Raw genomic sequence first — 25269 nt, 5'->3', positions numbered from 1 at the left:
GGTTTTGCCATCAAACAATCCATTGAGTCATTTGAAAATTTTGCTTTATAAAAATGTTTTCGACAGAAGTTGTCAGGATCAAAAATTATTCCAAGACTCAGGAAGATTCGTTTTCAAAGATGCAATGTTCTTGCAGCAACAGAGCAATACCGAAAAAAAAAACCAAGAGGTTCCATTGTGGTCCTTCAAGGCCAGTTTTTATGCAGAAATACAAACAGATGATGAAGCATTGTCTGTAATCTTTGGTCTAAACGGTTTGTTTGGTAGAATCCTGTTCATTATATACTCAACTCTTTGTCAGCACAATATCCTGCAACTGGCACTTTCCAACTTTTCAACTGATTGAAAACCACAGTTGAAAATCACTGTTTTTCGAATACTATGAACTTGGACATACTGCTTGGCTTGCATACTGTTTGGTCATACTTTATTTTGATGGTCCGTTTGTTGAATCTAAGTTACATTGCATCTACATGCCAACTAATTCTCATTAGATTATAAGTAGACTGTTGGGTTAGGGTTAGTGTAAGTTGACATGTACTTGCAATGTTTCTTATAGTCAGTTAAATGTCTGTTGAAGGAGCAGCATCAGCAGATATTAAGCAGACAGTCTACTAATACTCAAAAAGACCATCAAAATAAAGTGTTATTGAGAGGAAAGCCTTTCCCAACCCAAAAAACAGTGTGTGTATAGAGGTGGTCAATAGGCCCTCTGCTCCAGGGGACTGGTCACTGGCATAAAAAATTGATTATAAAATTACCAATTATATAGTAGGATAGAAACAGGACTTGGATAATTAATTAGTATAAATATCAGTGTGATACACTTAAGAAGCGATAATCTTGAACATTTTAAAATATTCAATAAAAATAAGCTAATTATTAAAATATCCACTATATAATATAACTAAATGAGAGGGTAAAAATAATCTAATACCTGGTTTAGTAAAAGAACAACTTTCTCTTTCCGTCTGAAAAACATCTTCACACTTTCCCTATGAAAACACTGACGCATTGTGTGATCTCCGTAGCACTCGCTGAAGCAAGCGGAGCTGCCAATCATCCGGTCCACGTGGTTTGGCTTATTAATAGTTTTTTTTTGTGTGTGTGTGTATAGACGTCTGTGACAGTAGTTTTTCACTGTGCTGATGGTTTATGTGCATCATATTCGTTGTTCTGGTAGTGAAAGTAAACGTCTTTTCACAGTATTTGCACACTGTGTTTTGTCTGGCCCACTTCACCACTGTCATTTTACTCTGCCGCGCCACATCTTGCTTGCCGCTAATGTTCAGGTAAAGCATGCTTGCGCTTGTAAACACCGCCTCTGTTCTAAAAATGTATCACGATTCATTCAATATTTGTATCAATTGAATCATCACATAATTTAATTGATTTTTAACCGACTCACGGTGAATACATTTATAGATATGATATAAGTATATAATTTCACTCACCTGGGAAATGGAGGCCATGTGAATGGTTTGTGAGCACACTTAAGTGCACACAGCATGACGGATCATCTCATAATTGTAGGAAATAATTCCATAAAGCAACTGACTGTGTAAAGCCACATAAAACAAAACAAAAATACGATGTATATGCTGAGTTCAGCGGCTAATCAGCCAGAATCAGCTAAGGTGAAGTGACGGCGATAAGTGAGACCTAGCTGTCGCTCAAGTTGCCACACCCTTAATTATGCAAACTTAATATAACTTAATATAAACGAAACGGATGAGTTATAAAAAAAATTCACCCCCCTCACAGTTATCATGAAGGGTAATATTAGCTATATGAACCAAAATCCGTTTTTTGTACCAGGCTGTAAACACTTTTTTTCTGCTGTGAAGTTGGCCATTTTCACAGTGGGGTCAATAGAAATTTGCTCTATTATGGAGCCAGGACTAGCAGAATTTCGATGAATTGCCGTTTCAGTTACTTCTGTATTTGCTTCACGATGGAGAGATGGAGGTTGCCGCTTGGTTACATTCCTATTGTCTAGCGCACATTCATGTGTTTAGGAGGTGTGGCTTTGGATGGCGATTTGCATGGTGTGACGTGGGCTTTCAGTTTCAAGTCTCCTATTGCAATATTACGTACTGGATGACTGAAATTCTTCACTCAAAGAAAGAGTTGGATGTTTGTCAAGACTTAAACTGTTAAACACTGAGATACACAACGAGAATGCCATTCACTGACTTCTCTCACTCTATAATATATGAAAGGGCATTGTGAGAGTGCCAGAGGAAGAAAAAGAGGATCAGGGTGAGGTGACATCGCCTCCTTCTGGAGCAGTATTTCACAGGCCAATACAGTGCAGACCTAAAGGGTGTGTCAAAACAAGTCAAGAGAGCCTCGGGCTAATGAGATATTCAGGGTGGGTGTCAGAATGAAAGACGTACAGAAGGTACTAAAGATGTAACTGGAATGTGATTGGTTTAGTTGCCTGCTGCTGATAAAGTTCATCCAGAGGAAAATTCAGAAAATATGATTGGTGTTCCAAACCTGTGTGTACACTCACCGGCCACTTTATTGGGTACACCTTACTAATACAGTGTTGAACCCCCTTTTGCCTTCAGAACTGCCTTAATCCTTTGTGGCATAGATTCAACAAGGTCATTGTTGAATATTCCTCTGAGATTTTGGTCCATATTGACATGATAGCATCACAGAGTTGCTGCAGATTTGTCGGCTGCACTTCATGATGCATCCTCGTTCCATCACAACCCAAAGGTGCTCTATTGAATTGATGTCTGGTGACTCTGGAGGCCATTTGAGTACAGTCAACTCATTGTCATGCTCAAGTAACCAGTCTGAGATGATTCACACTTTATGACATGGTGCGTTATGCTGCTTGAAGTAGCCATAAGAAGTTGGGTACACTGTGGTCATAAAGGGATGGACATGGTCAGCAACAATGCTCAGGTAGGCTGTGGCATTGACACGATGCGCAATTTCTATTAATGGGCCCAAAGTGTGCCAAGAAAACATCTCCCACACCATTACACTACCACCACCAGCTTGAACCATTGATACAAGGCAAGATTGATCCACGCTTTCATGTTGACGTCAAATTCTGACCCTACCATCTGAATGTCACAGCAGAAATCGAGACTCATCAGACCAGGCAACATTTCTCCAATCTTCTATTGTCCAATTTTGGACAGCCTGTGCAAATTGTAGCCTCAGTTTCCTGTTCTTAGCTGACAGGAGGGGCACCCGGTGTGGTCTTCTGCTGCTGTAGCCCATTCACTTCAAGGTTGGATGTGTTGTGTGTTCAGAGGTGCTCTTCTGCATACCTCGGTTGTAACGAGTGGTTATTTGAGTTTCTGTTGCCTTTCTTTCAGCTCAAACCAGTCTGGCCATTCTTCTCTGACCTCTGGCATCAACAAGGCATTTGTGTCCACAGAACTGCTGCTCACTGGATATTTCCTCTTCTTCAGACCATTCTCTGTAAACCCTAGAGATGGTTGTGAAAATCTTAGTAGATCAGCAGTTTCGGAAAACTTCAGTTTGAACTGCAGCAGATCGTCTTGACCATGTCTACATGCCTAAATGCATTGAGTTGCTGCCATGTGATTGGCTGATTATAAGTTTGCATTAACGAGCAGTTGGACAGGTGTACCTAATAAAGTGGCCAGTGACTGTATATGGATTTTGTTTTTAATCAGTGTTGAATTAATCCAGAGAAACACTGTATATTGTTGAATAAATGCCCAAGATGAAAAGGGGTTTATGAACAAAAAAACGTACAAAAACAACATAACAGTTGAAGCCCAAAAATACTAATCAATTGCCATTTTAAATCTTTATATTACCACTATCAGTAAAACTACTTTATAATATTTTAGTCAAAGTATTGTTTATTAAATATGATAGCTTTTTCTTTTATTTATTTTAATAAGATCAGGTCATTGATCAGGGATGTTGTGTCATTTTGACCAATATGTAATGTTCAATGTAATGTAGTGTGTATTTATATAGCGCATTTATTGTGTATGGCCATACACCAAAAGCACTTCACAGTCATGAGGGGGATCTCTCCACCCCACCATTAGTGTGCAGCATCCACCTGGATGATGCAATGGCAACCACAGGACAACGGCGCCAGTGCGCTCACCACACACCAGCTATTGGTGGAGTGGAGAGACAGTGATAGAGACAATTCGGTGGATGGGGATGATTGGGAGGCCAAGATGGTTATGGGGCGGTGGAGGGAATTTGGCCAGGACACCGGGGTTTCATCCCCACTCTTTACAAGAAGTGCCATGGGACTTTTAATGACCACAGAGAGTCAGGACCTCGGTTTAACCTCTCATCCAAAACTCTGCTCACTGACAGTAGTGTCCCCTTCACTATACTGGGGCATTAGGTTGGGCGCCCCCTGCTGGCCTCACTAACACCACTTCAAACAGCAACCTAGTTTTCCAATGTGGTCTCCCATCCAGGTACTGACCAGGCTCAGTGCTGCTTAGCTTCAGTGAGTCTTGGGCTGCTGAGTGATATGGGTGTGATATATATTATGCTGTATGTTGATCACCAATTAATTGACAATTCATTTTCACAAAAATTCTTTTGTGAAATACACTTTTAATGAATATATAGTCACTTTTGAAAGTTTAATGTGATGCCAAGACCAAAAAGGCATAAACATTGTTTTGTAATTCTCAGTTTACAAAATAAAGAAAGTGCTATAAACACTAGAGTGTTATAAAAGGTGTGACTTGCGTTCCTATTAATCAACATTACTCAACTAAATGTGATTTTAGATGTCTGTGTACATTTTTCTGCTGATTGTTCATGAGGTTTTTGCATGTCTGTGGTTTGCTGACAAAGATTGCTGGTCCTTTTTGTCCTCTAGCATCTGGTAACTTTAAAGTCAAGCTAAAAGTCAAAGTTGCGTTGAAGTTTTTGTGTATTTCACCCATACAGTAATGTTTTTTCTTAAAACTAATTAAAAAGTCACAGAATTTACTTATGGACATGTCATGTAATACAGGGACTATTAAATTTGTGTAACGTTTTTGTGTTATCCCATATTTGAAATTTGAACATTTGAACCATAAACTGAAGTCATGTGTATAAGTGGTATACATGATCAATTTATTCTCAAAATATCTAAAGAGGACCCCTGGGTCATTTCAGAAGAGTAGGAGTTACTTTTTCCATAAAAAAATGAATACTAAATAAATATTGAATTTTTTTAGGTTTTTTGGAGCTTAATTTGGGTGTATATGGGTGCAACAGGCTACTATATATTTCATGTCTGTTAAAAAAACACTGCCGAAAAAATCTCTGAAGAAAAAGTGTGTTCTTACTACCATCTAGTGGACGTGGAAAGACATGCTCTTCTTGCAGATGTTCTAAAAAAAGGATTTTGCTTTAGAAGTGTCTGTCATATTACACATTGCTTGCCAAGTTAGAACATAAGGATATTTTTCTTTAAAATGTAACAAAATACAGCACACCCACAGGCATGGATAACAAATAGGACTATATAATAGCCGTATAAAGTCAACTGCTCATGTCATGTGTACTTTTTTCTGTCTTCTGTTCTTTTTTTTTTTACTGCTTTAATTTTCCATATGTGTTTAGGAGAATGTCTGAATTAGTCTGTATTGGAAAAGTAAGGATCTATATTAATCATGTTGGGACAGATACTGAATGCATAGGGCTGTGTAGTAGACCAATTGCACCACTTGAGGGCGCTTTGAAATTACAATGCAGCATTTTGCAACAGATGAGGATCTGCAAAATTTTTACAGATAACGGACAGATGGATATACATTAGCAATACATGAGCCATAACATATATGTGGGATAATTCTGTTAGATAATTAAATCACATTTAGTTTAAAATAAATTCCTCACATAAGTTTCTTGTCAAACTGTGCTCCAAATGTTTGTGTTTGTTTTATGGTTTCTGAAGTGAAAAACAAACATTTAAAACAGTTGGGTCAATCTCTCTCAAAACTGGCATCTTCTGGACATTTTTAACATCAAAGCACAAATTTAAACCATCGAACACTGAAGTGAATGCAATGTTACTTTGTTTTTATGAGTTGGTAGTTGTTAATGCAAATTGGCATTTCAGGGTACACTCTACATGCATCTTTAAATTTTGAATTGATTAAATCTTTTTTCTAATATATTATAGAATTTTGTTATGGATGTCAACCATGATCCCTAATTTTAGTATCTTTTTTTATTTCAGATTTTCCACCCATGACGGGCATAACAGGAGAGCCAGGTCCCCAAGGGAAACCAGGACCAAGGGGACCAGCTGGTCCCCCTGGATTACCTGGAAAACCAGGTATAGGAAAGCCTGGTCTCAATGGTCAGACTGGTCCACAAGGGCCTTCAGGATTACCTGGGATTGGAAAACCGGGACTACCAGGTTTACCAGGAAAAATAGGGCCTAAAGGACTTCCAGGATTTAATGGCGAGGTTGGGCCTCGTGGAGAGCCAGGCCCACGGGGACTTCAAGGTCAGCCAGGAGCACCTGGGCCAGTAGGTATTTCGTTGAATGGTAAACCAGGATTACCTGGCACTAGAGGCCCGCCAGGATCAAGAGGTGAGCCGGGGAGTAAAGGTGCACGTGGTGTTCCAGGTGAACCAGGACTTAAAGGGGAAAATGGCAATGGACATACAGGTCTAACAGGTCCCAGGGGACCCACTGGCCTTCAAGGACCTCCAGGAGCTCCAGGTGTCCCTGGGTTGGGTAAACCAGGGATTAATGGCCTGCCTGGGCCATTGGGACCAAAAGGTGATAAAGGAGCACCAGGAGATCATGGACCCTCTGGACAAGTTGGTCCTCCGGGACAACAAGGGCCACCAGGAGCACCTGGTTTGGGAAAACCTGGGCTTGATGGCATTCCAGGAAACTTGGGCCCAATAGGTCCAAAGGGGGAAGCTGGCCCCAGAGGAACTCCTGGATTTCCTGGACCCCCTGGCTATGGAAAACCAGGACTTGTAGGGCAGAAAGGAGACAGAGGTCCTGCTGGATTACAAGGAGCCCCTGGGGATAAAGGAGAACCTGGACTGGAAGGTCTACCAGGAGATTTAGGGCCAACTGGACAGTCAGGGCTTCCAGGTCCACAAGGTTTAATGGGTCTTCCAGGAAAACCTGGGATGCCAGGTCTAAAAGGAGAGAATGGACCACAAGGACCTTCAGGTTTGCCAGGACTTAGAGGAGATCAGGGCCCAAGTGGGCTTGCAGGAAAACCTGGCCTCCCAGGAGATAAAGGTCTACCTGGTCTTAACGGAGCCACGGGCAAACCTGGACCTAAAGGTGAACCAGGTCACATCGGTCTGCCAGGCAATCCTGGTTTAATTGGAGCACCAGGGCCAAAAGGTGAGAACGGGTTCTCAGGAACCCCTGGACCACGTGGCAATTCAGGGATTCCTGGACTCCCAGGCCCTACTGGTCATATGGGACCTCAAGGCATTCCAGGATTGAAAGGCGAACAAGGGCCACCAGGGCCACAAGGAATTGGAAAGCCTGGAGACAAGGGGATGCCTGGTCCACAGGGACCTCCAGGAAAACAAGGCACTCCTGGACTTAGTGGTGTACAGGGCCCTCCGGGTCCACCTGGACCTCCTGGGCCCCCTGGCCCCTCTAATGGTGATTTAAATCAGTTAGCAGTTCAAGGGCCAAATATCGCAGGAGAAACTGTTCCAAAACCAAATGTTGAGAGGCCGAATTTTGGTCACGCCGAGCTCTCTGTCTCCGTGGCTCCTGCTTTTACTGCTATTTTGACAACACCATTTCCACCATCTGCAATGCCAATCAAATTCGACAGAACTCTTTACAATGGGCAAAATGCTTACAACCCTGCCACGGGCATTTTCACAAGCCCACTGTCCGGAGTCTACTACTTTGCTTATCATGTACACGTAAAGGGAACCAGTCTGTGGGTGGCACTGTATAAAAACAATGTGCCCGCCACATACACCTATGATGAATACAAGAAGGGTTATATGGACCAGGCTTCAGGTAGTGCAGTACTAGAGCTGAAGGAGAATGACCAGGTTTGGGTGCAAATGCCCTCTGACCAAGCAAATGGGCTCTACTCCACTGAGTACATCCATTCGTCCTTCTCAGGGTTCCTCCTGTGCCCTACATAACGGTCCGTCTCAGCGGAGAATTGCTTGCTCAAGTCCCCTGCAGTAACATCTGTAATAACAGCGACTAGATAATAAGAAAGACTTACTGAATGACGGAGAGGCTGAGTTTGAAGCAGAAGATGGAGGATTCATGCTGGGTCTCTGTTTTCACCCTCTCTTTCAAATGTCTGATTTGATCATTGTTTTACTTTCAAGTGTTGTTCTTTTCTGCCTATATGATAATTTTATTATAACTGTTATATTATTTTGGTTGATGTTGATATAATGGTGTTATTTTATTGATGTTGTTGTAGTTGTTGTTTATCGCGATCAGACTATTAAGTACATTGCAATGTGTAGGTAACCATTTAAAGACTTACCCGTGTGACTGCACACATTGCCATATGTTCTGACTCCCATTGAGGTCCTTTATATTGACTCTGGGGTTGTATGTTCCCCTGGCTGCAGTCAAATTCACCTATATCTTTTCCCTTATATAACACAGGCTACTTGAGACATTTCAGATTTTAGAATGCAGACATTCTATACAAGCATTGTTATTGTATATGTATGTTTAAATACATCCGTAATTTAAAGAATAATCCTCAGCTTCATATCATTTTTTATTATTAAACCAGACAGGTGAATATCTTTTTTGCTTAGTTATTAGTTATATATGTTTTGTTTGATTTACTGTGCTAATATGTTGGTTTCTGTGCAACTATGTTGCGTTTGAGAGTCTTTAAGAAGAGAATACTTGATGATTTACAGAGTTCATGGCAAGTTTGTGTCAGTTGGAGGTCTGAAGAGGACTGCTGTATGACATGGTTTGCATTCACAAAACAAATATGCTCTTTTCTGCGACACTTATTTCATACTTTCAAAATCACAACGTCAAAGCAAATCATTTTTAGCTTCTCTTCAAATTCATAAGAGAGCCTACAGTGCATTGGTGAGTAAGGGACTACTAACGGATTGTGCGTATGAAAATAACACTTTTCTTTTGTAACAATTCAATTCTCCACCACAAAATTCTGCATTGCATTCTCTAAACTATTGACATTCTTTCTTTTCTCATTGCTGCTTGATGCTTCGACTAATTAATTTGCATTCTTCTAAGATTCATTTGATTCAGTGCACATCCCAATCAATCACATTTTGACAAAATATGAGACATTTGGATGCATCACACTGTGATAGCTCTGCTTCAGTGTTGTCTACGAATGATTAACATTCTTGCATATTTAATGAAGTGAGTGAAAAATGTGGTTTGAAGTCTCTCTTTAAAGGGGTGGTCCAACAGTGTGTTGTTTATAAGATGCAAAACAATGTGTGCTCATGCTTCATTTGTAAAAAAAAAAAAAAAAATCACGTTATTTTTACATATATCTTACTTTGATTATATACAGCTACTCAGCTAACATGAAAACAACTCATATTTCCTAGTTTCTCTGAAAGGTCCGCCCTTAGGAGGCTCTGATTGGTCAGCTAACATAATGTGCTGTAATTCACGGATCAGCTCCACGTCACTACATCACAACCCTGCAAGCACAAGCTTTTGCGCTGTGTGAACAGTAGCTGTTAACCGTATCAGATTGTGCCTTAATCAGACAGGAAATGAAGAGGACACAGCTGATCCTCACGCCTGCTCTCTAAAACAAAATCTGACAAGTGTCTTTCACATATATTCGGAAAAACCATGTGTAAGTAATATGAAACGTTCACATATCTTTTGCGAGTTTGTTATTTGAGATGTAGAACACACGGAAAGCGGCATAGAGAGACACTGCAGCGCTGCTGAAGATTGTGGGTGTTTACAGATAAATATGAATTTGTAGCTAAATTGTTAGCCGTGCTAAACAGCATTTCCCGTTGTTTACATCCTTATTTGCATCATTACTACAACATACCGTTAACACTAGAAACTGTGCCCTTAGTTGATCAATTTTAACAAATAAAAATACTTACAGGTTGTGGCTCCCACTCCACAGCTTCGTCGGTTGGAGGAGTTTTTAGCTGAATCCAGCACTGAACTGGGAGAGATTCTGAAAGCTGTCCTTTGTCAAATGCTAGCTGTATATGTTTTATAATTCTCTGAAACATAATTAAAATTAAACTGTAAGCACTTCTCTCTTTGTGTCATGTCCTTTAGAAGCCCAAATACAGAAACAGGACAAGCTCTGTGGAAATAGCAGCGTTTAGACGCCATTTTAGCTTTCTCTGCTGTAATATTACAGCGCCTCTGTCTACGCCCCTTTGCTGCATGAGCCGGGGTGTGTGCTTCTGGTGAATACCCGCAACCTGAAGCGTTTGTGATCTCACTAGCCCAAATTTATTTATTTTTGTAGTCCCCAAACTTTGCTAAGCTAACTCTGTAAAAGCCAATGTCTCCCTTTGCATTGAACTTTGAGGATATTACATACAAAGATGTTGTTTATGTTCACACAGCTACATTATACTTCAACTAAAGTTTCAAATATGATATCGTAGTGGACCACCCCTTTAAAGAAGTCCCCTTGCTTCTGTTTGTTTGACCCTTATCGAATCAGACTAAAATAATTACTAAAAGAATGTACTCACTGACTTTTCATGCACGGTTATATGACATTAGTTGCTTTAGTTGGAGATTATTCACATCTGAATAATGTTTTGGCACCAGATCCTAATACTTCAGCATGTATTTAATGACCTTTTATTGTATATTAACACTGTGACTGATATTTTCTCTAATGAGTGTGTATTGTTTTTGTGCAATGGATTGACAATTTGAAGAATTCGTTGCACTACAATATCTCAAAACTGCTTATGTTGCTTCTATTTGTTGTTCGAAAACAGACTTGGAAAAAAAAAGCCTTGATTATTTTTATGGGATATGTGTTTGGTATTAGTCAAATTACAAGAAACAACCATCCCAATTGCACATTAACTTAATGAAGGCATATTTATACAACCAGTAAGGAATGTCCAACCACCGAAACCCTGAACGTACAAATAACCTTACAGTATATTTAACAGCTTCCATTGTTTTACTTTCTATGTTTTATAATGTACCTATTGATCTATAGGATGTTTTGTCTTACTGCATTCACTTACGCAATCCATTTTGGGTATTAAAATGCACTCTTTGATTGAACTTTTTTTTTTGTCAGCTCATACAAAATCTGCAAGTACTTGACCGTACTGCTGCAACATCAATAAAGACTTTCTTGATCAAGTTTTTGTTTTGTTTTTAATCACTATCTAATAAAAGCTAAAGTGTTACTAATTATAGAAGTGATAGTCAAAGGCATTGCATAAATACATCTCATAAATTCAGTATATGTTTTGCATGAGACAGGTGAACTACTTAAATAGCCACATTATATTAAAATCAAATCCAGTGACAGATTTTATGCAATAATATTTACAATATGTAGGTGATTGTTAGGGTAATGCATATATATGAACAGAGATTTATCCCATTCACTTCACACATTCATTGAAATGAACATGAACTAACACTAGGGGGAGTGAATATCCCATCCAGTGCTGCTCACAGAAATGATCACCTGTGAGCACAGAAAAATGGCTTTAAACTCACACTAAAAAGAATTTATTCACTCTAATTTGGATTATGTAAATCTAACACTAATATATGCTAATGAGGTATCTATACACTGAGGAAAACTTAATCTGATGACTGTTAACTGTTATCACACCATATGTTGTGATTTTTATACTGATGTTTTAAACACTTTCATTGAATTATAGTTTAATATGAATTAAATCTAAACTGCTTCAAATTTAAGATTAACTATTTTGGCACAAAATCTGTCTAATAATTAAAATAATTAAATATATTACTTTTATTTAATTTAAAATATGAAAGTAAAATATATTATTAGATACGATAAACGGTATAATATATCCTTGTTTTGAAACAACATTAAACAACATTAACGTTAGTCTGTATTAGAAAAATTAATTAATTAATTAAAAAAATATATATAAGCATACATACATATATATATATATATATATATATATATATATATATATATATATATATATATATATATATATATATATATATATATATATTCTTGGATTATATAAACAATATTTATTGTTTCACAAAGTATTGGAATAAAGTCCTCGTAAAACGTCAACAGGCTCTTGCGCAAATGTGACGCACTCGGTGCTTGACTCCACCCCTTCAGTTCATCTCATTTCAATTTTTACTGTGAGGGCGACAAATACGACTTCACCCTCAAAGCGGTTACGGCTCTACGTGCACTTTCTCCGGGATTGCCAAGGGATTTCAATGGTTGGCCCGTTCTTTGTAAGTATATATTAATTTCTTTCGCCTTCCACGTTTAATAGAACGACGTTGAAATGTTTACCGGAGACGTTTGTTTGACCGTTTCTCTTGTATCTGTGAAAGCTCGCGCTTCAGCCGGTGAAGGAGCTCGCTGAGCTCGCGAAGGTGGCAGCCATTTGCCCGCGTACGTTCGAAAGGAAACTCCATACTCGGTATTTTAGTTGTATTAAGAGGCGAGCGATTTTTGACATGCTCGTGGTCGTTTTTCACTCTCGTTCCTAGGTTGATTATCTGTAAATGTGGGGTCTGGAGTTTTCCTCAGGCTGTCCGGGACTGCGTTTACTAGCCGCTTGCTAGCGGTCTCATCACCAGCCATAAACCCTTTCAAGAAGTTATTTAGACGGTTTAGTTCCCGCGACTGTTTGGATAATACATTTAAACAGAAGTTAAGTTGTGTGTTTGAACGCAAAACATTATTGCCACTTCGCCATTTTACATCATATTACCGGTGTCTGAGGGTGTGAGATTGAATTGTTAGCCAGCGTGCTAATGTTACTGTCAGTTCAGTCAGATAACACTTTATCGACACCCCAGAATATTCTTGATTTTAGTGGCTTAATGGTTATGCAAAATACGGTAGATTTAGAGTCAGTCGTTTAGTGTTCCACATAATTTGCTAAATAAGCCTTGCCAGTTCACGTGCGTGTGGTTGATTTTGTTCATGTGATCGTATTTGCTTCATTTTAACCGTGAATCTAACATATGGTAACCCTGAGAAGAAGGTCGACCTCGCGTCTTTGATTATTCCCGTTACCAACACATGGTTAAACTGTAAGCTGATGACCCAGCATAAGATCTAAACTGCGTAGTAAACTAGCAGGTAAGCCGATAATATTTAAATTCCATGCTTGCCTAACAGGTAAAATGACGTATGGGGGAGGTATGATTTATAACAGGTTGATTATTAATGTCACGACATGATCCAAGGTGTTGTGTTCAGGTGTCGTGGGTAGTACTTGATGAGTCACCTGTCTTCACGCTTCACCTGTTCTCATCCTGGTCCTGTCCGATTCATAAAAGGAAACAGGTCTTGGTGTGCTTCTCGTGCCTATTGTTGTCTTTGAGATGAGACAATCAGGTATCCCTGCCGAAATCGGATGGATATTGTAACATTGCGAAGTGGGATCAAGTCAGGGCATGTTTCAGAACTTGAGGTGTGTGCGTAATAAAAAGTAAGATATTCTCCTGACATGACAGGGTTTTGTGCTGTTCTAGAGGGTAGCTTATGCGTTTGAAGTCTTGAAATTGTGACGAGGTTGCTTTTTTATTACTTTGACCTTCTCTTATCTACATTGAATTATAAAATGAATACCTTTTGCGTGGGCATGTTTATTGGAGAGGTAGCTTACTTACAACCTTTATATATGATAAAATATTTCTCTCACTATCAATCTTGTTACAGTGCTACAGTGATATGATTTAAAATATGAGCCAAATAACTTAATTAAACAATACAAAATACTTAAATACATCAAACTATATATTATCTATTTATTTGTTTAATTTGTTAAATTTATTTGTTGTTAATAAAATAGCAGATCCGTAATAGTGCATAATGCATACATTAGTGGTTTATCAGTATTTACACAGATTTAACTGTAGTGTCAACCTGTGGTACACAAAAGCCATCACTAAATGTCATGAGAACCTGCTGGATAAGGCAGGCATTGATTCCGTTTTAGAAACTGAGTGAATGTCACTGATTTACACACATTGGTGGAGATGGTAAATGTTTTGACTCAGAAGAGATGCATAAAAATATATATTAAAATGGCAATTAAAATTGAGTTAATTTTATTTAAGTTTTTTTTTTTCCTCTTCAGTTTTAGGGAATTAAAAAGAGGTTAAAGCAGTATCAGCATGGTGAAAATACAGTAACTTAATTTTTTCTTTAAAACAATTATGGGTTTATTTATTTTATATATATATATATATATATATATATATATATATATATATATATATATATATATATATATATATATATATATATATATATATTTTATAGATTGTTTTTTCCAATAAAACACTAAGTGTGAATCATATACAGATTTTTGATTGGCCATGAAGGTTATCGGATCTCTAAACTCACCACTGTTTATTGAGTGAAACCACAGATACAGGGACACTGGAGCTTTTTTGAAGTCACGTCAATCAGCTGGTTTCTCTATAAGCTGACATACGAGCGATCCGCTGATAAAACGTGGCATTAAAATGCTCCAGTGTCCTTGTATCTGTGGTCAGACGCAGTAAACAGTGGTGAGCTTGGGAAACCAAGTACCTTCACGGCAAATCACAGTTATTTCTGTTGAGCACGTAAACACAATGGCAAATCAGCGGTCAAATGTTCGCAGGTAATGGACGTTTTTAAAATTTCAGTACCGATTGGTATCGAATTCCAGCATCATGACAACCCTTATATATCATTATTATTATTTATATATATATATATATATTTTTTTTTTGACACTTTTATAACCAAAAAATGCAATAATAAAAAATTTTAGACATGTAGAAAGATTATACACAAATTCCAAAATGAAACTCAAAAATGTATTTTGAGTGACTTAAATCACTTTTATTACCTTTTTTTTTTATTTAATTTTTTTTAAAAAAGTTTTTAGAAATTGTATGTCACACTTTGAGATTAAACCGACCCCAATGCTTTTTGTGGGTTAAGTAAAAAATGTCATTTAGGCAGACCTTCATTACACCATCAGCATGGTACTGTATTTCTCCAGACCTGCCAAAACTACTTTCGTCAAGTCTTCTAAAACTTTTTTTTTGCAAAGACTGTCTCATGATAACCTAAAAACCTTACAAAACGTCTCCTTTTTGTTTTTGTCCTGTTTGGACAATAGTTATGTCTTGTTTGGCATTTTGGATGAACAGAGCTGTCAGTAGCCACTCTCACTGAGCAGCATGTTAAATGTCACCAGTAGCAGTAGTTCACAGCTTGTTAACCAACATGGATCGAGTTGTGCTTCACAGCAGGCTCTCTTAAAAACCATCTACACAACTGGCAACAGCATGACTCCCATTCCTCCCATGTCTTTTCAGCTTTCTGCTTAAATATTGAAGGAGTTGTTGTACCCTTTGAGCAGGCATGCAAGCCCAGCATGAGCACTGCTAGCCCTTGATGAATGAGCGTGCTGCTCACCACAGTCTCATCCTGACCCGACAGACATCTGCTGCCTCTGCATGGCTTCCATTCAAGCTGCATGATGTGGCCTTTGAGAAGGCAATCAATCCTCAAGATGTCTGTGTTGAATAACATGAACTGTCTGCTTCGTCGTTTGAGTCATTCTGTGAGCTTTACAGTCACAGTGCTCTAAGCGGCAGCTTGACAGGAAGTGGGCAGGTTTGTGGCAGCATTTACAATAGTCCCCACCCTCTTTAGCGGAGTTTCCACAGAGATACTAGTTGTCTCTTCTCAGCATTTCTACAACTCAATAAAATGGAGCTCGGTGGTGGGGTTGTTAGGTTTATTTTACACATCAATTTCATCAGCCATTGTTGATGACTTAAATTGCACAAGCTGATGCTTTTTCTTTAAAGAAAAGTTTTGCATGGCTAGCTTTTAAAGAAATATTTGGATCTAAAGGATATAAAAATGTTAGTGTTCATTTTAATGAGCAAGGTTTAAGCATCAAATCAAATTACAAAACTATTCAGAAGCACTTAAATGGTGCTAGTGTAGTGAATTATACCTAAAATAGTCATTTCAGTGCATCTTGAATTTGAATACAGGCAATTTGCAAAGTGCATTTGGGCTTGTAATTCTTTTGTTTTGCCCAAAGCATCACTTCTGTCTTTTGGACATCTGACTAGCAAGATAAATAGAGCAGGTGCATGGAAAGTATAGCCTACGTTATTGAATTCATTCTCTCTTAAAATGATTCTTGTTTTTGTGGAGCATTGTGGCTATGGCAAAGCACAACACAAGAATGATGATGGCTTCTGGCTCTACCTTATTGCCTTGTCTGTAGAGTGAGATTAGCAGTGCACTGAGCCCCTGGGTTTTGGCAGCTGATTTCTCTCTTCCCAGCACACTGTCTTCTTCATTCACGTTTTTATACCACATGCTTTGTAAACTCATGATTTTTCCATAATACTAGGATTTCTAAGGATTATAGTTAGTATTATTTTTTTGGTCAAGGTAAAGCATTTTTTGCTCATATTTGCACTCTGTAGTATCATTAGTGATAGAGCTGGGCTGAAGCAGTTACATAGACATGGTAAAAAAAAAAAAAAGTCCATAGGTTATATTCATGTATGTCTCATGGAGCCAAGCACTTAAAAGCATTATTTCCAATTAGACATTGTCAAGCATTTGACTGAAATGGGGAGTTTAGTTTTACTTACAACTTACCTGAATAAAGTACCCAGTCAACAATGTTGTGTTTAATAGATGTCTAATAGACATCTAAATGTAGACAGCCCAAGTTTAACCTTGTTAAAGTGAAAATCTAATAGACATCTTAGAATAGCTTAAAACTAGACTAATCGTCATATAGACAGATTAGACAGACTTTATATGTGTAGTCATTCGTTTCTTTTTATTTGACAGCTAGTCTAGTTTTGGCATATTCTTAGATTTTCACTGACAGACCAAATTTAGCCTTGATTTAGCCAAGAAGACTGTGTTTAGATGTTTATTAGATCTCTTTTAAAAACAAAAAAGGCTTGCTGGTTAGATGTATATTATCAGTGCAAAAACATTTGAATCTCTTAATTTTTGTTGAGCAAAAAGTGCAGGAAACTTCAATTCATCATAGACCCAGCACCCTTATGTGTGACTGATTTTAGTATCGCTAAAGAATGCAAACCGTTTGGCATTCTAATGCATGGACTAATGCACAGGGACTTTTAATTATTAATCAATTAATTCAGTAAGCCAGCTCAAGCAATTCTGTTGAACTATCATGCCGGTACAAAATTGCTGCGTTTAAGATCAGGTTTCATTAAAAATCAATGATCTTCACTGCCTGATGTACAAAATATAAAGTGGGTATCAGACCAGACAATAAGCACTAAGTTAAATTCCATTTTTCCATGCTGTGTCTTTAAAATATGGAAACTCGTCTGCTTGCATTTAAACTGCCTCGCTTGAACAGCTAAATTAATGCTGAAGTCTATTTAACCGATTATATTTTAATAAAAAATTATATTATCAATTAGGGCTGCATGATATTGGAAAAATCTAGCATTGTGATATATATTGCGATATGAATACAATTTTACCAGATGACTTAATATTTCTATTTGGAAATAATTTATATTGTTGGATTGATTGGGATGATTCTGCAGTGGGAGTGCATCTCCATAAAATCTAATAAACAATCTTCTACATTTTTGGGCTCCCCCGACACATTTTTAATGTCATCTGTGCTTTTTGCAATGCACCTCTGTATTTGCATGTGTTGTATTTTCATGCATAACAGTCTATAAATACAATTAAGAAAATAATACAATTGAAATAAACTGTTTTATCATGTCCTGAGTCTAACAGTCTTTAAGTACATTAACTGAATGATTCAAATAAATTATGGTACAAATTCTAATGCCTGAATGCTTTTAAAATTATTATACAATCACAGGTATCAAAAACACATGAAAATTCAACAAACTCAACATTGCATATCCTGTAATGTGGCTATTGCAAATGATCACATTGCAGTATCAATGCTGAAACTATATTGTGCAGCCCTATTATTGATGCTGTAATAGGAACCATATGAAATTTTAAATAGTTCAAAGCATTCACCGGAAGTTTATCAATGACGTAAAACACTTTCTGTGCATATAACCCGTTGGAATTGGATCAGATTAGTATTGTGTCTGAAAAAGCTAGATGAATTCATTCAAAATAAAGCACTTTTTATCTGCAGAGGAACCATTTATCAGGCTTTGCTCAGTAGTCAAGACTAGCCATGATAAAAGACATTTCTGTGTAAAGGGAGTCTCCTTTTTGTTACAATGGGTGTGTTGAATGTCATCACTGTCATATTATCAAATGGTGTATAAATGAAAGGTTTTTGTACATGGTGAGTAAATGAAAGTAAGCTCTTCTCCAGTAGTCCTCTGAGATACTGCTAAGGAATGCAGACAGGCGGGCCTCAAGAATGTGTGTGGCATTCAGTGTGTACCTCAGGTGTATTTATATGCCGCTACATGAGCTTTACACAGATTTTTATTTCTGGATTTTATGAGATCAAGCATGCCTCATTCTGAATTGGTAGTGCTGTTTAAACTGCTAAATAGCTACTTGAAGTTAGGGTTGGGTACCAAAACTCGGGGCCATTATGGCACTGGTATCTGTAAGCGGTATGCACCAGACCGAATCTGCATATGAATTTTGGTACCCGGTGCCACTGGTGCAGCGCCATGCATTTTATAATACTAAACATAGGTTTCTATCAGGGTACACACACTGGCGCCGCAAGTCGGTGGCTGGCCACGGCATGCCACGACTCAGGACACTGTTCATATTTCTGCCGCACCACAGAGCGCCATCTGAATACTTTCATTTTAAATAACGACTGTGTGCGTCTGGTGTGTGATACTTTCAACTGTCATGTGCACACTGTGTCGCGGCTCTGAGTGGCGCATCCGGTGTGTGACACCCGTAAGAAGCATCAAGGGGTGCATCAAAGGCACACATAAGTGCACATTGTGTCACACCATCTCTAAATATTTAATTCTAAACAGCTTTGAGGGATATAGACATCATCAGCGATGTCAGCCGTTCGTTCATGTTGCTTATAGAAGGCAAAGCACACAGTACGGGGCATGCGGTGAGCGACTCTCTTTATCAACACGCATGATCACATTCATCTAATTTGCTTAAACTAAACATTCTAAAGTATGGCTATATTTTACAAGCAAGGATTCTGACACACCAACATACAGCAGATGCTTTACAAAAGTTGCGTGTAAGGGGGGAAAACACGTCAAACTTATGAAATTTGAGAGCTCATGGAATCAACTTAAAGGTGAGGAATGGACTGTCTTTGACAGCTTGTGACTTCATCTGGCACTTTCAGTGAGTAAGTTTACATGGACACCAATACTCTGATTTTAATATGATTAAAACAATACTCTGATCAAGAGTCTACCACGTAAACAGTGATTTTTGATTATCTTAAAGGACCACAGACACAAACTGCAGAGGAAACATTTGTAGGCAGGTGACGCAATGACGTTAATGGATCTATGTGCTATAACGTGTAACTGAGAATCATGAATGTAACATTCAAAAAGCAACTCGTGTAAACACCCGAATCATATTATTGTCTTATTTAGATTAAGGCAAATCATTAGATCACTGATGTCCATGTAAAAGTAGTCACAAGCCCCAAACCCAGAAAAAAGGTGTTCCCTGATTTTGATGACAGCTTTTCCACAGGTTAGTAGTAAGCTAATGTAATGTTAATAGCATAATGCAAATCTTGCATCCATCCTAACAAACAAATGATCAAAATAAATATTAATGCAATTCAAATATATAAACTATAAATTGATGTTTACTTTGAACGTATTATAAATATATTTATTTTGTTCAATTATAATGATTAAAATATATATATGTATTTTTTTGTCAAATAAATTTGTGGCTAAAAAGTATCTGTTCAGGCACCGTTTTGGCACCGGTACCGTTTTTAAAAGTATCAATTTAGCACCGGTATCAAAATAACCCCAAACGATACCCAACCCTACTTGAAGTTGATGAACTCTATGGTCCATTGGTTACTTCATGTCCTTTGTCTTTTGTTGCTTTCTGCATGGTGTGGTTAAGACATGTTAATTAGGTCAATAGGGCTACTCTTAACTTGTTTCTCAGCAACTTAAAACACCCACAGAGATGGGACATTTGTTGTAACACTGTGTTATCCTGTCTCAAGAAGAACTCATATTTCCTCTGCTTTTCTGAGAATGGCAGCAGTGACCTCTTTAATGTTTATTAACGCCCAGAATTCACACTCCTGAGTGCCTCCACTCTGGCATGCTGAAGGAGCGAAGTTCATCCTTTAGTCTACGTGTTCGGATTTCCTGTCTAACATGACTGAATCACACTCTGATGGCATTAGGTGTAAAATCCAGTTAGATATTTACCTGAGGGGCTGTTTATTGTTTAGAGGAAACGAGTAATCTTTCAACCCAGATCTCTGAACGCATGTAGAGCTCAGTTATATAGCTTTAATGACGGCTTCAATTTGTTTAACTTTTTTATGTATTATTGTGAACAATTCAGTCATTTTATGGTACATAAAATATATCATATTTAATTAACATATTATTAATTGTTTTTTGTGTGTTGTGCTTCGACCCCAGCCCATCAACTTTAATTGTTTCTGCTTCCATCCATCCAGTCGATACATTAAAAGTACATTACATTAAATACATTTCCATTTAGAGTCTTTTTTTTGTTATCTGCCAAGTTTATATATTTGCTTAAAATGAATCAAGGGTGTTTTTTTGTTTTGTTTTTGTTCACTACAACCATTGTCAGTGTTTTCTCTAGGATTTTTTCCAGCTGTGGTAGCAGGCCTTTTACACGGGTATTTCAACTACCTATGGTGTTATTTCAATGACAAATGAGTGCAGAATTTGAGGTCTACAGTACAGATAGATTTCTTAATAAATAACCTACTATAAATTAAAAGCATTAACGTATGTTATATATTTTTGTTTTCACAAGCCTTGGAGATGTAATGTAAATTCAGCTTTTAAATTATAGGTCACTTATAGCCTTTGTCATGAGCCACGGCTGCGTTCAGAATGGCATAAATGTTTTCAAAGTGCACTGCGAAGGGAGTGCAATTGTCAATATGAAGATCGCTAAAACTGAACTGTAAAATACTAAACGCAAATTACACCTAAGAGATATGACTTTAATGTTTTTTTTTTAATCATTCAAAGTTTAAATGTTAAAACATTCTAAAGGAATAGGGCATAGAGGGGAAAACTACTAATAGAACACAACCAGGAACAATGCTTCTAACTACAGCTCTAGTGGTGTAGTTGGAAACATACAAGTTTGCGAATGTTCGTTGGAGCGATGGATTTGGGAACCGCCAAATCAACAAACTATGTTTGTAACGATGGAACTTGCGACTTTAGTTTGCTCACGATGGTTTTCGGAAACGCATCACTGGTTGGTACATTTCCAAGTGCCTTGAACAATAGCAATGTTATTTATGCCAAGGGCAAAATCATTTTGACTAAAATGTATTGCCTCCATTATCAACATTCCATTTACTACTTGTTAAGCCATGTAAATCTCTTTATTACAGTGTCAGCGATACAGCTACACCTGCCCAGCCAAACCTCTTTTTCTGATCTCATGAGAGTGTCAACATACCCACCTTTTTATCTGAAATGACCTGGAATGCAACAAACAAAGCTGTGAATCTCGGCAGCAGTTTATATTCAGGCATTTTACTTCAGAAGCAGTTGTTGCTAATTGCGATAGTCACTAAAGGAATGTATATCTCTTTCACAGGTCTGTGATTTTTTTTTGATGGTCTAACTTGATCCAACTTGCTTTTTCTCATACATTCCATACCATTTTAATTAAAGCGTTTTGGCAGCCATTAATATAGGATTGCTTGTGGTATGGCCTGTGGAAACCTGCATTGGTGCATATCAACCTTTTTGAAGCTGGTGTAAAGTTTACTGCTTGTGGTATTTGCTTAATGGCCTCGAATCATTTCTGTACTGTTCTAGAGGAGGGATTTGAACTTATCTCTTATCTAGATGAAGCAATCAGTCATTTGCTCGTTTGTGTGTATTGAGTTGCCGCTGCACTTTCTCAACACGTGGCTTCCACCAACGCAGTGCAGAACGGTCATGCCACAAGTCAGGCAAATTGTTTTGAGCAGGTGTATCCTCACATTTTGCTCCATCACTGCTCGTGGTCTTCTGCATACTAATCAGATCAAATTCAGTAGGAAGTGTGTATCTTCGGAAGTTCTAGTCACAGTGAGACAGCAAGTGATGCTTTTGCACTTTTGTGGTTAAAAAATGGCAACACTTACTCTTGTGTTCCTATTACAGATGATGGTGCTGTTCACTTTAGTAGTAGACTGAAGAGGCAAATCTCCAAGGAATCTCTCACTGTCACCTGAGGGACTTTTTTCTTGTACTTGTAAATCCGTTCTTGTAAATTCATTTATTTTTGCTTGTAATTTATTATAATGGATGCAGATGCATCGCAAAGAAATAGACCGACTGATCATCCCAGTCAATCTAATTTAATCAAATCTTTCCAAATAGAGCTATTCAAACATTTGGTGAAATTATATTCATATCGCAATACATATTGCAGCAAAACAAAATATCAAAATATGAGTTTTTTCCAATGTCGTGCAACTCTTATTTCAATATGTCATTTAGAGTACTATAGTACTTTAAAATGTTTCAGGATTTTTATTTCTGACTTGTTGAAAAATATATAAAGTAATGTTGACTTATTTGACATGCTTGAAGGCTGCAAGCCTTGCTCTAACTTTGTAATGCAGAACTAGTGGGATTATAGGCAGACGTTTGAGCAGAGCATAGCACAGCCCTTATCTTTGGGTTTTTTCTGGATCGTTCTCTCTGTCCCTCAGCCCAAGGCCCGTGATCTCAGAGTCATTTCCTAAGAGCTCTGAAGGAGAGAGGAAGGCCTTGCATCTGACCCTGATACAGGTCAAACTTTGGGTCAGATGCAGTGTTATGAAGGTCTTACTATGTTTTCACTTTTGTTTTTTTTTGGTTAAATGACATTTGTTGCTAATTAAGATAAATACGGTCAGTTAGATGCTTTAATTTTGACCTAGTTCTGCGTGTCCTGACATTGGCTGTAAAATGTGCATTCATACATTGACATTTTGGCTAATGTTTAGAGCAGGTTTCTGCCTGGATTTATCATGGATGATGAAGACAGCCTCCTTGTCCCAGCTGGATTTGTTACTCAAATCAAAGGGATCTGAGGAGGATCAGTGCTTTGCTGTTGGCATATTAGCTATTCAAAAGCCCTGTAATCCGTTTTACTTGCCAAGGAGTATCCCAATAATGTTTGCAGGTTTAGCATGTTCTTATATGATGTGTTTAAATGTTTTTGTGATCCCTTGCCCCATTTTTGAAAGCCACTAGGTTATGTACATATTTACATTATAGACCCTATCATGCTTTTGTTTAAGTAACAACATAAGTCAGAGTTTCCCACAACTGATCAATTCCTCCTAATAGTGGTGTTAACTTCCTGACAAAATGTTAAGACTCACGGCTCTGCTCTTACAGTATGAGATTTGCTCAGTCATGCTACGTAAAACTGTCCGTCCCACTTTTCTATCACCTGTTTGGGCTGCTGTGTTCCCAGATAGCATCCTCATTATCACTATGTACACTGTACTCCTAGATTAAGAGCAGCCATATGGCCTTTCAAACTTTCCCAGCTGCGTAGCATCGAGGGAAAGAGAGCTCCGATGGAGAAAGGATGGAAGAAAGCAAACGGAGAGAAAGACAGACAGAGCTCTGTACCCAGTGACCTCTCCTCTAGATAACAAGCAGCAGTATTTCACAAAACAGTGGGCAACATGAAACTGTCATTTCTGAGAATTCTTCCTTTTTTTCCCAGTAGTTTGTTCGTGCAGAGGGCAGCTGATGTGTGTGAGTGTTTGTATAAGCAGCAGGGGAACTGAGCATGGTGAAAGTGTGACACTGCAGAGGCTTCACACTATCTTGCCTCTGGTGTTAAAAAGAAACCGAATGAAAGTCTTACCGGACTGTTCCAGTTCTGCCTAGTTTATATGTGTGACCTCTAAATACTAGATGTGTCTCGTGAAAAGATTGTGAGCATTGTGTTAGTGCAGAGGGCCGACTAGGTATTCTTAAAGGCAGAAAGCTTCTCTAGTGCTCTTTAACTAAAACTTGCCTTTTTTCCAACCTGCCTTTTTTCGTTTCACTATGTTAATTTGCACTCATTTCTTCCCCATCTGTTCTGGTAGTAGCAATTACAGGAGCGGCTTGCAAATGCGGTTGTGTGATTTGCATGAGTTCCTGGTAGAAGCAGAGCAGAAGGAAGTAGGGCTATGATAGGAACACCATTTCACACAGCTGTATCTCAGACTGCTTCTTATAAAGTGTGTTTTTTTTTGTTTTTTTTTTTACTGGCAATATTTATTTATTCTTGGCATTTGCATGCATTTTGTGGTGGTGGTGAGAAATGCATGCGACCTAGCTGTATTTGTAGTGTAAACATAAAGGCATCCCTGATAACAAATCCACCCACCTATGAATCAACACTAAAACAAGGGTTAGTAATTTTCTAAAATGAAGTAAAACAATCCAAAATAAAATAAGCATATGTTTGGCAACAATTTATTTTATTTATTGTCTTCCACTAAAACTTTAGAGTCAGTACTCAATCCTTTATGGATCCTTTCATGAGAAAGAGCACCATGTTAGGTCAGTTGGCTGTTTTAAATCATTCAACCGCATCAGCATTTATGCCATGAAATAATGAGATTTATTGCGTTATTGACTACCTCCTAGAAGTGGATAAAAGTTGATGACAGTTTTATTTAGTGTTGTCTGCTTGCAACCAAATAGACAAATTCCCACCTTGAAGGGCCATGAAACCCCACCTGTCTCAACAGGGTGTTTTTACAGCTCTAGTTTGAAAAAAGTCAGGAAAGTGGGTGAGTCCAGCTTTGTTTAGGTGGTAGTGTGGAGTGTCGAACGAGGGAAGGGTTTGCATAAAAATGGAGTTTCATTACGTGCACACACTGATTTTAACAGCGGCAACACAGATTCAGGGG

The 25269-nt window shown here is 38.0% G+C and overlaps 2 protein-coding genes across 3 annotated transcripts in view; both read left to right on the top strand.

Annotated features, from left to right (window-relative positions):
* The window catches only part of col8a2 (collagen, type VIII, alpha 2), a 105362-nt gene extending 94045 nt beyond the window's left edge, over nucleotides 1–11317 (top strand). For both annotated transcript variants that reach the window (XM_056479217.1, XM_056479216.1), the window contains exon 3: nucleotides 6212–11317. In XM_056479217.1, coding sequence (XP_056335192.1) covers nucleotides 6212–8124 — 1913 coding nt within the window. In that variant the 3' untranslated portion in view covers nucleotides 8125–11317. The remainder of the gene's footprint in view (nucleotides 1–6211) is intronic.
* Nucleotides 11318–12313: 996 nt separating this feature from the next.
* The window catches only part of ptp4a2b (protein tyrosine phosphatase 4A2b), a 30166-nt gene continuing 17210 nt past the window's right edge, over nucleotides 12314–25269 (top strand). The window contains exon 1 of the mRNA XM_056479379.1: nucleotides 12314–12424. The gene's annotated coding sequence lies outside the window, so the exon portion shown is untranslated. The remainder of the gene's footprint in view (nucleotides 12425–25269) is intronic.

This window comes from Danio aesculapii, chromosome 19, assembly GCF_903798145.1.
Source record: "Danio aesculapii chromosome 19, fDanAes4.1, whole genome shotgun sequence".
In the NCBI taxonomy this organism is placed as follows: domain Eukaryota; kingdom Metazoa; phylum Chordata; class Actinopteri; order Cypriniformes; family Danionidae; genus Danio; species Danio aesculapii.
The sequence above is the reverse complement of the archived record's forward strand: the minus strand, read 5'-3'. Positions and strand labels throughout refer to the sequence as shown.